Below are 15333 nucleotides of genomic sequence, written 5' to 3'. Positions count from 1 at the left end.
TCCTGATGCACAAAGAGCACTCGGTCACTGTCCTGCACCCCTCTGCGGGCACCCAGGCAGCCCCTGCTCCTAGGGCTGCTGGAAACACGGAGGGTCCGGTTGCAATCCTCCAGTTAAACAGCTCAGTCTCGCTTCAACAACTGACCTGGCGTTGGGGACTAACGATGTTTCAGTTCCTCAGGCTTTTCCAAGCACCTGCTCCAGCGTGAGAGCCAAGCATCCTCCTGCCACGATGCTCAGCTGTGCAATTAAACCCAAGTGTCTCCCTGTTTCTCCAGCCCAGCACTCCTCTCCCCCTCAATTTCGGAGGCTGCACCCCAAGAACATGATTTAGGAGCATCCTTTAGCAACCCAGAAGAACACACTCCCTTTTCCAAGGCGGTTTTCCTCCTCACTGGTACATCCCAAGGGAAAAACCAGCTCTCCTGCCAGGCACCAAGACAGTTGGGTTGGGTTTTTTTTTCCCCACGTTTGGCAGTAACACAACACTGGAGGAGTAAGTTAAAAACACCCCAGTTTGTTGGGTATTATAAACCCGGGCTGTGGGAAGGTGTGAATCTCTGTTTGCAGTTTCATTCTTCACGGGAGGAAAGATTCTTGTCACGCAGGTTTTGCCAGCCCAGGGGAGGCTGCGTTTGCTGTGTGAGCAGAGGGACACCAATGAGACGTCCTGTTTCCAGTGGCAGAAACCCTGTGGCACCAGACCTTTCCCTTCTTTGATAAGCTAAACGTTTGCTTTGTCCATCAGGGATGCAAAACACTCGCCATCGGCAACGTAAAGCAGTTTGGAGACATCCCACGGCTGTTCTATTGGAAAGCTTTGTAATATCTAAACCAGATAAGCTTTGTCATCAGCAGCATGTTTTAAAACTCATGGGCACCTTGAAGGGTGTTTGGCCCAGACATCCATCAGCCCCCCAAAAGGATGCAAAGCACTGGAAGATTTTGAGGGCAAGGAGATCGGAAGGAGGATGAGGGGTTGCGAGGGGGTACAGAAAAACCTGGGAGCTCCTATCCCCTGGGAAAGGCAGCTCAGCGCTTCCCGGAGCGGCACGAAGGGCTGCAGCTCCCCTGCCAGCGGAGCATCCCCTGGCCAGGCGAGGGGACTGGGGAGGGGGGGGTAGGGGAGGGCTCTTCTTGCCGGCTCTGCCCATCGCTCGCTGGCACCGCCCGCGCCGCTCATAAAAGCCCCGATCGTGCTTCGTTCGCAGCAGCCGGTTCCGCGGCACCGGCTGCATCCCGGATCCCTCTCTGATCTCCAGCCGGGAAGGAGCCGCATCCCGGATCCCTCTCCGATCCCCAGCCGGGAAGGAGCCGCATCCCGGATCCCTCTCCGATCCCCAGCCGGGAAGGAGCCACATCCCGGATCCCTCTCCGATCCCCAGCCGGGAAGGAGCCGCATCCCGGATCCCTCTCCGATCCCCAGCCGGGAAGGAGCCACATCCCGCTTTGGTCCTCAACGGGGATGTACCTACATCCCGCTCCGCTCCTGAACTGGGAGGGATCTGCCTTGACATCGCCAGGCACCCAGCTCCGCCCGCACGCAGAGACGAGAGAGCAGCACCACGCACCAGCCACGCATCCCAAACCGCCTGCACCCTGAACCAGCTGCGCACCCCGAAACCAGCTGCGCACCCCGAAACCAGCTGTGCCCTGAACTGGAGGTACCTCTGTCCTGAACTAGCCACGCACCTCCAAACAGCTGCACTCTGAACCCGCAGGGACCCACACCCCGTTCCAGCCACATGTCCCAAACTTCTTGCACCCTGACTCTGCTGTGCTTGTACCAGGAAGGACCTGAACCCCGAAGCACCCGTGCGCCCGCGGTGTCCGCGTCGGGGCGCGATGGATAACGCTCCGCTGCTGGAAGCGGAGCTGGAGCACCAGTGGCTGCTCAACGCCTCCCTGAACGAGTCCTTGGCAAACCAGTTTGTGCAGCCTCCGTGGCAGGTGGCCCTGTGGGCTGTCGCCTACGCCCTCATCGTGGTGGTGTCGGTGGTGGGGAACGTGGTGGTGATGTGGATCATCCTGGCTCACAAAAGGATGCGCACCGTCACCAACTACTTCTTGGTGAACCTGGCTTTTGCTGAAGCCTCCATGTCTGCCTTCAACACAGTGGTGAACTTCACCTACGCCATCCACAACGAGTGGTACTACGGGCTGCTCTACTGCAAGTTTCACAACTTCTTCCCCATCGCTGCTGTCTTCGCCAGCATCTACTCCATGACAGCCATCGCCCTGGACAGGTGAGCTCCGAGTGTCAAACCCCAAACCCTCCCTGGCACCCAGGGCTGCCTCCACCCAGGTGCTGTGCTCAGCTCCATCTGATCTCTGGTGGTGGGAGAACGCTGCAATTAAAAACAAAGCCTGGTTTGGTAAAAGGAGGCTTGAAATAATCCGTCTCCCCATCCTGCTTGCAGGTGGGATTTGGGAATCCCTAGTCAGCTCTGCGAAAGGTGCTTGAGGAAAGGCTTTGTAACCCCCGTGCATGTTGGCAGCATGTCTTGAGTGTGCATTTGTAGTATCGCTGTCTTCTCTCTTCCCACTTACTCTGCAGCTCCCTCACAACATCCTCATTTAAAAGCAAACCCAGTATTTAGCATAAAATGGCATCACCTCATGGCATAAAACACATGCTTGTCAGACGTGCCTCTGCTGCACTGCAGGAACTGCTTTGTGTTGCTTGATCCATGTTGGGAACCAACTAAGGACCCTCAGAGAGGCTCAGAAAAGGCATCTTGACTTGGTGTGTTGTCACGCTGCTTTTACTGTCATTTTCTCCCCCAAGCAAACCCACCTTGATTTTTTTAGTGGTGGGGTCAAAGGAGAGAGGTTGGTGCCAGGGATTTCTCCTATTTGGCTGCAGCCAGCGCAGTGTAGTGGGGTTTTGGTTTCTATTTCCACTGGCTGGTTTCTGCTGGCACTGCCCCATGGCCAGAGCAAGATGCTGCTTCCATCCTGCTGCGACCAAAACTCTGTCAGGGTGAGATGCACGAAGGGGACTTGTCTCTCTTTCACCACACAGGGATGAGCCAGGGGTCGAGGGACACAAACCAGCCATGCAGCTAGCTCCTCAAGCGTGCAGCTCCCCTCTCATCACCTCTCCCCTCTCCAAGAAATCGTTTATTTGATGGTATTTTCACACCAGCACTAGGGAGAAACTGAGGCACTCAAACAGCTCTCCAATCCCTTCCTGAGCACCAGCCTTTCGAGCGCAACAGATTTTTCCAACACAACATATTTCCCAAAGACAGCTCAGCTCTGCAGTGCCTCTCTTGGCCCTTCTTCCCAGGGAGTAAAAGACATTTTGGCAGGGCATATATGTGAGGGGGGGGGGGTGGGAGAAGGAGATTTGCATTGCTGTATGCCAGCACATTTTCAGCTGATGTCTTAAGTGCTGCACAAACTGGCACAGATATTTCCCTACGAGAAATCATAGTGCTGCCACGACTCAGGCACTGTCAGCTTGGGAAACAGAGCTGGAAATGTATGATGCTCTCTTAAGTCCTTAAAAGAGGCTCAGGTTTTGTTGTGTTCTGGAGTGGTTACAAGACCCACTCCCCAAAATAAGTCAGACATAGCTAAGCTCTTGTAGCAGAGACTTAAGAAGAATTCAAATAAAAAGAGGAATACCACCAGCATGGGCTGTCTTCCTACCTGGTGGTGCTGCTGGCTCTCATTCCAGGAGCATCTGTCTTTTGAGAATATTTAGGGTCAGCTGGCAAAGCCCCTTTCAGGTCAGGATGAATTAGAGATTTCTTTTTGTAATAGTTTGGAGTTTTAGCCTTTGGTCCACATCCCAGAATAACCAGAAAAGCAAATCTGCCAGGGGAAGCTGGAAGAGCATCTGTAACATGGAGCAAAGACAGGTCTGGTAACCTGGGGTGAAGTTTGGGCAGGAGGGTGATTGGCATTTCCAACTTTCTTCTTGCATCTGCAAACCCTTCACAGAGGTTTTCCCATGGCTGGGCTGCAAACCCCAAGCATGCAGGTTTAGCTCATCCACTCAAGAAGGATCCAACTGAAGGTGCAGCCTTGCTGTGCAAACACCTCCTGCACAGAGCTACCTACTGCATCTCTTGGCCCCAAATTTCCAGGAAAGTGGGAAAATTGAAAGGTGAAGGCAGCAAAGCTCGTCCTCTGCCCCTCCAGGCAAACAGCACACAACAACCTCTCTGCATCCTGGAGAATCACTTGTTTTCCCATGTCTCAACCTATAGTAACTTAAACTGTAGTAACTTAAATACATGAAAAGCAGGAAATGGTTCCAGGAACCTAAAAGGGAAAATATTTCCTGGCAAGCAGCAAAACACTGTGTGGGAACAAGCAAAGCAAGTACCTGAATTCAAAAACCAAAGTCAGGTAGACTCAGCAAAATGCTCTATATGCACAGCCAGGACATCTGAAATGAAACCTGACTGCATTTCTGATTTCCAGTAAAAACTAGGAAAGCAGAATTCAATGTGTTCCATGTTCTCAGGGTGCATTAATGCATCTGTCAGAGCGGTTGGAGACGGAGACGGAAGGACTGGAGGAGTGTCAGTCTGCAGACTGCTCCCCTAAACCAGCTCTGTCACTGCTCTCTGCAAACAATTTCCAGAATGGAGGATATGAAACAGCCTTGGAAAGGCTCTGCACAGCCACAGCAGAGTCACTGAGCAAGCAGCCAAGTGGGCTTGATTCTCCCAGTGGCTTTTTTAGCAGGATCTGCCATAGGTTTGCAGAAGGAAAAGCTTTTGCTTGAAGCTCGAGCACCTGCTCAGTCACCAGGACCTGTTTTCACTCTGAAGAAACACAAAGTTAATCCCATAACGAATGTTATTTGGAATCCTGCAACAATAGCAGGAAATTCAGGAGTCAAGGCTGGTAGGGTTTGCTCAGGAAAAGCCAAGATGCTGCTTGTCAGCATCCTGCAGAAGTGGGGGCCAAAGAGCTCGCTTTGGCACTACCAGATTTGCCATGTCCTTCATTTTCAGATGTGTCAGTGCCAGAGCACATCACACATCCCTTTGCAGCTTGAAACCCTCCTTGTGAATTCATACCCTTGAAACAGAGACACAGAAAATCCTGAGGTTTTTTCCCAATCTTCCAGGAAAAGTGAGAGCCCAGCTATGCCCACGGTGAGTCCAATGGGAAGAGAGTTAAAAAGAGATCCCCTGAGCACCCCTAAGAGGCTGTTGCAAGTTCTGTGGCACAGGAGATGGAGCACTGTTAGATACACCATCACCATGCTTTCTCTCCTTGACACCTGGATTCATTTCTGAGCACCACCGCTCACCCTCACTGTTAGCAAACTTTGTGTGGAAGAATGGGTTTCCCTGCTGATGAACTGGGAAGGCAGCTGAAGGTGAAGATCCTGGATTACTTGCAGAATCAGGAAAAAACAACAAACCACAAACCACCTCTGCTCTCAAAATTTGGTCAGCTGAGTAAAAAACACCACAGGATGAACAAATTCTGATAAGAAGGGTGAATGCCCTGCCATGAACTTGGGGTGAAGACCTTCTGTGCAGCACTTGGGCTGTTTAGCACAAAGCCATTTCCCTTTTTCTGCAAAGAGAGCTCTGCTATAAAGCAACTAGAAAAATGATGTACAGTGGGACTCATCTCCTGCAACTCCCAGACCAACTCATTAAAAGAGCCCCTTCTCCAACCTCCATCACCACCAACACTACCAGGCCAGCATGCTGGCCAGTCTAACTGGGATCTTATTTATATTTCCTTTTTTATTTACAAATTGGTTGTCAAATTATATTAGACATCCTAAGATCCATCAGTTTGTCAGCAGGAGAAACATCTGTGAACCTTCATTCTGCAGCCCAGACCTGGTAATACCTCCCCAGCCCTGTATTATTTGCAGCAGGAAAACTGGCTTGGAAAATTATTTACTGCTTGCAAGCTTCAACTCCCAGGTTGGACAAACCAGCTGAATATCAGGAATATATTCACCAGCTCAGTGACCCCATGTCTTTCCCAGGAGGTGATTACTGCAGCAAGAAACCCTCCGGAGAGGACAAATTACATCAGCGCACAGACAGATTAATTAGTCATTTACACCCTAATATAGCAACAGGGTTTTGGGGTTTTTTTAATCTTGACTTAATGGACTTCTGGGGTTTGCAGAGCAGGACTTTGATCTGTGCTCAGTGCTGTGTAATCTTGCTCTGCTGGGATGTAATTTGGAAGATGGAAGAGCGAGGGGGAAGCAAAAGGAGCCCAGGGTTTAGGGCCAGCATCCCCTGCACCAGCCACCCTGTGGCATTGCCAGCAATAACCAGAGCAGCTTTTTTGTGCATTCCTGAAAAATCAGGCATCACTGAACACAGCAAAAACCCTACAGAGCTGCTGGATACCCAGCATGGAGCTGACTCAAAAGATGGATTTCCCAGCTGGGGTTGGAGAGCAGGAGGGATGGGGAGGGAAAAGGGATCACCTTAGTAAGGGAGTCACTCAAAGGCTGCTTTACACCTCTGCTCCCAGCAGTAGTCTCTAATCTGATAGGTATGAACTCAAATTAATCCAGTTAATGAACCCAGCTATGAATTCAGCCCATCAAAATTATTCCCCCCCCCCTTCCCTTCAGGTTTTAGGGGTAATTACAGTGCTCAGCTACAAGCTGGGTGCTGCCACAGACCACCTGAGGGTCTGTCTGTGGTGAGATACTTGGTTTATCCTTAATGAATTCTCACTTCCACAGTGGCCCAGAGTTTTCTCTGGCAGTGAGGAATGCCTCTGATGAAGACACTTTGCCAAGTGTTGAGCATCACTCGGGGCAGAAGCGCGCTGTCCATCCCTGGGTTTGGACAGACACTGCTTCATGTCAAAGCAATTAATAGGAGGAAGCAGCTGCTTGCAGTGCCTTTGTCCCCAGCATCGTGTTTCAAGCATGCAGGGCTCAGCTATCCTCCTCAGCCATCATCCAAATACCAGGTATTTGGGGCCAGGGGGACAAAGCCCAGCTTTGCTGTGCAGCCCTGGTGGAGGGGCAGTACTTTTGCAGCCGTGCTGTTGCCATGCAGTCCTTGTGGGAAGCAAAAAAAAACAAAGCAGGGTGTTTTTTTCTCCACAGAGAAGCTTTTTGGTCCTTGGCTAAGAAGGACCTGGAGCCATGGCTGGAGATATTTCACCCACCTCATCTCAGGCATCTGCTCCGACTTGGCAGTGACCTCCCCTGGGACTGAGCTCAGGGTGGGAAATTGCTGTGCAATAAAACACACTGCACAAACTCTGCTTCCTCTTGCTTGCTTATCTGTTGTATCCTTATTACTTAATGAAGCAGATAAGGCAACTCTGGGATGAAAGAGGCTTCATAAATTTTTGCTATTGTATTAATCTCATCTCCATGAGGGTGGAAGCAATCGTGCAATGGTAGTTATCCAGGCAGACTCCAGATTTCCAGATGCAATTAATAGATGGCTACACTGCCTCAAATGCAGTATCTATTTAATAACTGATACGCTCAGAGCTACCCTGGTGTAATGCTGTACTCAAATGCTGTTGTATTGTCATGGTAACACCCTCCCCCCCTCCAAAAAAAACAACCCCCCACAATAAAATATTTAAACAGCAGCAAAAGGCATTGCTGACGTCATCAAACAGCATCTAGAGTAAAATTGTGTGCTTTAGTGCCAAGCCCAGTAAACATGGTGGATTTACAACATGAAACATGTTGGGAAGGAAAATGCAGCTGCACAGGGATGGGATCTCTCCATCCAGGAGCCAGGAGCTTGCAAAACTGAAGGGTGGTTTGCATCCAGACACAGTGCTCTCCTTTGGATGGGAGCAACAGCAGGGAGCTTTATTTTGAGGAACAGGTCTCAGTAAGTCTTCCCCACCCAAACGCTCCATTCCCAGCACTAACCTCATGCACTGCCTGCACAGGGAACAAAACCTCTCCCTAGCACAGGAAATATGCCCTTAAATCCTCAACAGAAAGCCAATTCTTTATGAAAAATTAGGACTCTGAAACCCCATGGCAAGTTGTAACCCACCACGGTGGCAAAGACAGGATGGTCATACAAATACGTGTTCTTCTCCCTCACCTCCTGCAAACAACCACCCCAGCAGAACCACAACATCCCAGTTTTTTTATGGATGGGAAAACTGCCTTCTTGGACAGCAGAGAAAAATAAACATCTCTCTAATAGGATCAAGCATCTTAGGGAGATGGGCAGGGTCAGCCCCCAGAGGCCAGCTTTCCTCAAAGCACTGCTGGTTTGCTCCATCCTCCCTCCTTGCAATACCAGCTTGGCCAGATGAGTGTTTGCATCTCCTCTGTACCACAAGACAGAGCTGCAGACAAGCTGATGGCAGTTGGAAAGGTTGTCTGGGCGATGCGATTGGGTTTAGTTCATCATTATCTTGATTATTTGGAGGTTTTATCAACCGTGAGGGTTTCTGCAGCTGCAAAGTCCTTTAAACCCATGAGGAAAGTCTTCTGACTTCCCTCAAAAAGAAGGTGGGAGATGCAAAAGCATTTCTGGAGGTCTCAGCTTCGGATATTTCTTCAAACAAGAATTTCAACAGGGAGCAACCTGTGTGGAAAACCCTTGTTTTCCACTATTTGCATGTGTGAGCTTTAAACAGGCAGGTTGAGCACCAGCAGCAAACTCAAACACGTTGACTTCTTGCTATTTGGGGAGTATAAACCCAGAGTTAACCCACCCCACACACAAACCTTGTCCTGCTCAACAAACCCACTAACAGGGTGCTCAGCCAACATCAGGTATTTGAAGGATGAGGAAGAGGAAAGAAACAAGTCCCCGTGGGGTCCCTGAGAGCCAACATTCATTGCCTTGTCTCTCTCTAATCAGCTTCAGTTTCAAGTACCAAACAGACTTTTGAGGGATAATTATCAGGTGGATTAGGTGGAATTTCAGCTGCACAAAGCTGGTAAGGTTTGGTACCCTTGGGAAAAAAAACCTCCTGCATATTTATCTATTACTATGTCTGTGCCCCACAAGGAGCCACCCAAAAAATAGAAGAAAAAACTCTCCATCCTCTGCAAGGAGAAGGAATGAAGGGAGAGACAGAAAAGGCTGCAAAGACCTTGGGTGATAACACATGCAGAGTGATGGAATGTTTCTGCTCTTCCCAAAGCTTGACCTGGAGCATAAGGGAAATAAAATAAACAACTTGCCATGTTCTCACTTAATCCTCATGGTGCTGCTGGCTGCTGCCAGCTTGGCAAAAACACGTCTGCAGAGGGATAAATTCAATCCACCTCATCACCACAGGAGCTTTCCTTGTACATGAAGATTGGTGCAGGGGAAAGAGCCCAGGAGCCAGGCAGATACAGGTGACATCTCAGATCACAGATCCCACCCCAGCCCAGCACTCTTATTATTGTGTTAGCAAAGCTGTTTTTCAGCTAAAAATCAATGAGCATCTCAGATGGGATTCAAATCTTGAGGGCAGAAATGCTGCAAGAGAATTAGAGTGCTGGCCAGGGATTCCTCCAGAAAGGGATTATTGGATGCTGCCTGCATTGCATAGCGTGAGGGGCTGCCAGGGTGCAATGAGGAGGTGTGAAAAGTACAGCTCCACGCAAAGGAGACCTAAAACAGCCTCAAAAACGGCAACAGCAGAGCTCTCCAGCCTTGTTTTCTCTTTTCCCCTCCTTTCAGGTACATGGCTATCATCCACCCACTACAACCCCGCCTCTCAGCCACTGCCACCAAGGTGGTCATCGGTGTCATCTGGCTCCTGGCTTTCCTACTGGCTTTCCCCCAGGGTTACTACTCGGTGATGGAAGAGCTGCCAGGACGGCTGGTGTGTCTGGTAGAGTGGCCAGACCACAGCACTAACACCTATGGAAAAACGTGAGTTGAACTCTCCTGATAGCAGAGCCAACCCAATGTACAGGGAAAATGAAGAGGAGGGAAAACAAAGCCTACCCAAAACATAAAAAAAAGGAGCCAGGAAGGATGGGAATGGCCCCCTATGCAAACAAGCACCAGTTCAGTGGGGTTGACAGCTACTAAGTCCCTACCCATATCATCTCACTGCACATTAAAGTTAATTAAAGCAAGTTTAGTGCTGTTCAGGATCCAGACGTGTCCCCATGCCATGCTCCCAGCCCTTTTTGGATGCTGATGTAAAGCTGCAATATATTTGCTATAGGGATGGGGGGTTTTATTTGTGCATGCACACATTTTTTGCAGCACCTTTATGGCTTCCTGGGGTGAGAGTTCTTCTTGCAAGAGGTAACTAGCACTTTACCAGGGGTATTTTGGCCAAGCAGTAGTAACAGGGGGGGTGAAAAAAAGTGGTTTGGGATTCACCCAATCCAAATACCCCCAAATTCACTCACCTGCTTAAGAAAAACAAGCGACAAAAAGAGGCTGTGCAGCATCAGCTCAGCCAACACTGGGCTAGGAGGACTCAGCACGAAGCTCTGTCCTTCCTGTTAAGGTGCTGGCTAATTAAATCTGGCATTTCCAAAGGGTCTGGGCAACCCCAGTGGTCTGCCAGCCCAGCGGTCCTCCATGCTTTGCTCTTTGAAGTCTGGGAATCATGTGGCGAGTTAAATGTCATGAGTTAAGGGAAAAAGCAGGGGGTGGGAGCGCCGTTGGTGATCTGCAGTCTGTGGAGCAATGAATTAGGGCTGTGAAACTGTGCTGGAGCCAAAGCAGGAGGCACACACACACACAGAGTGGTGTTAAAAGCCAACCTGAGCTAGGCCAAGGTCTCTCCACAAAACAGATTAAGATGCATTTGCCAGTCAGCAGCAGGTTGCAGAGAGCTGCAGAGCATCATTTACCATCAGCTTATTTATTTGTGTTGCAAGGCAGGTACAGTAAGCACTAAGCTAGGGCTGGTCCCACTGATCTCCAGAGGTGTTTTTCCATCCTCCATCATTCCAGAGCACTGTGATTAATACAGCCAGCATCAGGAAATGCTGCTGGCTTAGCAGATGTGGATGGGGCTGAGCACCCCCCCCCCCCCGGATGGAAGCAGCAAGCAGCTCAAGCTCAGGGCTCAACCTCAACCAATCATTTGCCATTCAGCTGCACACTAGGGCCATCCTTTCCTCAAACATCTAATTCAAGAGAAAAAATGCCCCCATTAACCTAGGAATGATTTGTTGCTGGAAGACAGGGCGCCACTTCAAAGCCTTGAGCATCCCCTCTGCTCTTCAGGGAGCATGGGGCTCTGCAGACAGATGAGGGCAGCCAGGAGAGCAGATGCTAAGCAGAAGCTTTTAAATAGCCAAACTCCCAAATATTTGGTAGGGACTGAAAAATAACTCGCAGCTCAGCAGCTCCTCTCCAAACCTCGTGAACCCACTGGCACAGCGCAGAGCCCGGGATGTTATTTTACTGACCCAAAATAACTTTGCAGGGACAGGTGCTTGAGCTGCTGTCAAACACCCTGCCCTGCTGGAAGGGCCTTGTTGCTGTTATTTAAGGCAGGCACCGGCAGCAGCTGCTTTGTTTGCAATGCCAGCATGAAAAATAATATCTCTTTTTTTTTTTGGGTTCATAGTGAAACTTCTCCCAACACCAGCAAGGCTTTTCTTTTGGCAAACAGAGCCAAAAAAGCACAACCCCAGCACACAGAGGGGATCAGAGACCAGGGTGTGCACGGGAGAGGTTTTTATTTTCACTGGGCAATGTGCCCATTCTCAGGTCTCTGGTGTGGGGGGAGCAAACAAAGACCTCGACACAGGAGAGATGCTTTGTCTGCACCAGGAGCTGGTGATGCAGACATTGCTCACTGCTGCTAACCAGCCGTTCCCTCTCCTGCTTTTGGTTTGGAAATAGATGTCTGATCTCCTCCCATTTCATTAGCTGCCATTTCACTTTGTTAAGGGAAGGGGAAAATCCACTCCACTTGCCAGCATCTCTGGGAGAGAACAGCCCACAGCAACCGTCTGGGCAAAGCAAAAGAGATGGCAGCCCCCTCCTCCAACATAACTGTCCCATAACTCCTCCATCCTATACAAGACCCTAAATCTCCACACCAAAGACCTTTAAACTGCAAAACCCAGGCTTCTCTAAGTGCTCTGATGCTGCAGTTCTCACAGGCAGAATAGCATACAGATGATTTCACACCGAGACCAGTTTTCAGCACCCAGGGTCCAAAAAGAAAGAAAAATGTCCCAGGGCTTTTTGGAAATCCCTGTCCCCACCATGCCCAGGCAGCTCTGAAAATAAGAGTCATCTGCCTTATGTTATCTAACAGCTCCTCTGGGGCATTTCTGCCTCTCTCTCAGCTGTTTGCTGTTGGTTTAAGACCCTGAATTACATGGGAACTACAACAAAATCTTCATCACGGAGCCACAGAGACGCCTCTTTAATAAGCAAAATAGAAAACAGCCCTACAAAATCTAGCTCAAATGCAATTAGTGCTGGGCAAAGAAGAGGCCAAATGAGATTGCAGGTACAAAACAAAAGGGAGATGGCATGGCAGCACAGGTCTGGGGCCAACCCCCATTCCCTGTGGGAGTTGCACCAGGCACAAGCCTGACCCGCTCGTTACACTTCGGAGGTACCATTCAATCAAAGCTCCTGGGAGGAGAAGAGCGTGCACGAGCAGAGCACGACTACAGGGGCTGCACATGCAGCACCTTGCATTTGAGCTGGGCATGCACACAGAAAAACATGCAAAGAAAATGCCCTCCAGACCTGGCAGCAGGCTGTGATGCTTGGCAAGACACTGCTGTGTAAGGCAGCCGTGTTTCTGCACTGCTAGGGCGCATCTTTCTGCAGGGGAGATCGGTTCTTGCAAGCTCTGATGGTAGGGAAGGAACCTTGCAAGGTCAAACTATCCTTTTCCATCCTGTTTGTTAAAAATAGCTTTTTTTTTTCCCCCTTCCTCCTTTTTAAACCTTCACTGAAGTCACTGCAGTCTCAGTGGCTATTGTAACCCGCCGTGGCTCCATTAACTTTACAGCCTGTCTCGAACCTGTGCCAACAGTGTCATCCAGACTCTCTCATTTGATTTGGGGTTTATTTACACCTGTTACAGGCAAACACCACAGAGATATTCAAGACCCATCTGAATCCCTACCTGTGTGATCTGTCCTAAGGAACCTGCTTTGGCAGGAGGGCTGGACTCGATGAGCTCTTGAGGTCACTTCCAGCCCCTACAATTCTGGGATTCTGTAATCCTGCCCTTTACATCAGCCTGGAGAACTGACCCAGCTGGTGAATTCACAGAAAAGTTCTAATAAGCCTGCATGACAAGGGTTTAGGCTGTGTTTTGGGCAGTGGGACTATGCCTTCTGCCACCTCAGCCCAGCTAAAGCAACAGTGGACCAGGATTCAGCCAGGCTGCATTCAAGAACCAGTGTTTTCCCTGCAGGAAAAGCCCCTTATTTCTTCAGCTCAATATTCCCATCTTTTATACATTAAAAATAAAAAATCCTACCCTTGCACCTGCAGGACTGACAGATAAAAGGTCTAGTAAGAGCAAGCATTCATCTGTAGGATAATTTGGGGTGTAAATAGAGTAGAAGTGAGAGTAGAGCCGCTTCAGCTAACATGTCCTTGCCTTACAAAGATAATACAAGTTCTTCACCGGCCTCTACATCTCATCCCAGGAGGGTGCTAGGATGCCAAAGGCTGGCAGATGAGGCTTGGAAAAGACTGCAGTGCCAGTAGAGAGTCCTGTCTGGCTCAAGCTTTGCAGGCAACCTGTCTGCAGGAGTTGTGCCAAATTCACCCCTTGCGAAGCACTTCGCCTTCAGGCTCCATTTGGAAGAAAAAAGACTGAATAGGTAGAGGACACACACAACAACCATCATGTTTTGTTCTAGGTATCACTTCTGCATGACGATCCTGATCTACTTCTTGCCACTTCTGGTGATAGGATGTGCCTACACCGTGGTTGGCATCACTCTGTGGGCGAGCGAGATTCCCGGCGACAACTCTGACCGCTACCATGAGCAGGTCTCAGCTAAGCGGAAGGTAAGGAGCTTCAAGGAGGGCAAGAACATGCCCAACACCCAACTAATCACAGCCAAAATTACTCCATTGGGGTGGAAACAGGTCAGGGCTTGGTGTGTTGTCGTTGCTAAGGGAGCAGAGCGTGCCCTCCATAAACGTGGATGGTTGACCTGTGTCATCTGCCACATGCCCCTGGTTGAAACAGTCTCCAAGGCAAAAAAGAGGTGGCCCCTTCTGGAGGGTGACACCCCATGGGGTGTCCAGCTGATGACTTTGCTTCCCTGGCGTCTCTTTTCCTGGCAGATAGTAAAGATGATGATCATCGTGGTGTGCACGTTCGCGCTGTGCTGGCTGCCTTACCACATCTACTTCACCCTGCAGTATTTCAACCCCGAGTGGTACTTACAGAAGTTCATCCAGCAAGTCTACCTGGCTGTCATGTGGCTGGCCATGAGTTCCACCATGTACAACCCCATCATTTACTGCTGCCTCAATGACAGGTGGGTTCCGAGTGACTTTCTGCAGCATCTTGGTGCAACAAAGAAAGGAGGAAAGGGGGATACAGAGAGGTTTTCTAGGGTGGTTTTGTCCCAGGGGCTGCTTCTAGCAGATGCAGGGATGATACAATACTCACTTATATAAGTCTTTCCTTAAGCCCCTGTGGGATTTGAGGGCAGATATCAAACAGTCCCATCTCCAAATGGGGATTTGTTAGTGGGTTTTTCCCTCCCCTTATTCAAAAGCAGCATGTTGGGTTTTGACAGTGCTTAGCTCTGCTTTCCCACTCCTAAGCAAGGTCCTTCTGCCATCTCCACATCTCCCATCTCTCCCATTCCCCCAGGTTCCGTGTGGGGTTCAAACACGCATTTCGATGGTGCCCTTGGGTCAGCGCTGGTGAGTACGAGGGCCTGGAAATGAAGTCAGCCAGGTACCTGCAGACACAGAGCAGCATGTACAAGGTCAGCCGGATAGAGACCACGGTGTCCTCAGCAGTCGGTGCAGCTGAAGAGGAGCTGGAGGAGAGCAGCAAGGCCAGGCGCCTCTCTGTAGACATGACCTCCAACGGCTCCTCCCGCAGTGACTCCAAAACAGTCTCTGAAAGCTTCAGCTTCTACTCCAACACGCTCACCTAAACAGCTCTGGAGAGCTCCACTGGCCACTCCCAAGGGTGCCACCGTCCCCTCTCCCTCACCAGGATGCTCCGGCGCCCAGCCTGCCCAGTGTCATCATCACCCCAGTTTGTGATGTGCCGGATCATTTTCGTGCTGTTTCACTGTCTCTTGCTGTGCTGCTCAGATGCCATCCTTGGGCAAGCCCAAAGAACAAGCACTTTGGATTAGTTTCATGTGCTGCACAGCAGCTTGGGTCCAAACACAAGGGAGGTTTAACTGGCCTCTACCTTCCTCACTGCCTGTCCAACCCACCACATACAGGGTGGGCA

General features: G+C 50.1%; 1 protein-coding gene across 1 annotated transcript; it reads left to right on the top strand.

The window, feature by feature from the left end:
• Window positions 1-1845: 1845 nt before the first annotated feature.
• Window positions 1846-15025, top strand: TACR1 (tachykinin receptor 1; the record flags this gene model as incomplete). Its single annotated transcript, XM_084273800.1, has 5 exons — window positions 1846-2246; window positions 9627-9821; window positions 13763-13913; window positions 14196-14392; window positions 14734-15025. The coding sequence occupies 5 exons, from the start codon at window positions 1846-1848 to the stop codon at window positions 15023-15025; spliced, it is 1236 nt and encodes a 411-aa protein (XP_084129926.1).
• Between the last annotated feature and the right edge of the window lie 308 nt (window positions 15026-15333).

The sequence above is a fragment of the Gallinula chloropus genome (assembly GCF_964237585.1).
Source record: "Gallinula chloropus genome assembly, chromosome: 21".
Classification (NCBI taxonomy): Eukaryota; Metazoa; Chordata; class Aves; order Gruiformes; family Rallidae; genus Gallinula; species Gallinula chloropus.
Note: the sequence above shows the minus strand (reverse complement) of the source record. Positions and strands in the feature narration are given on the sequence as shown.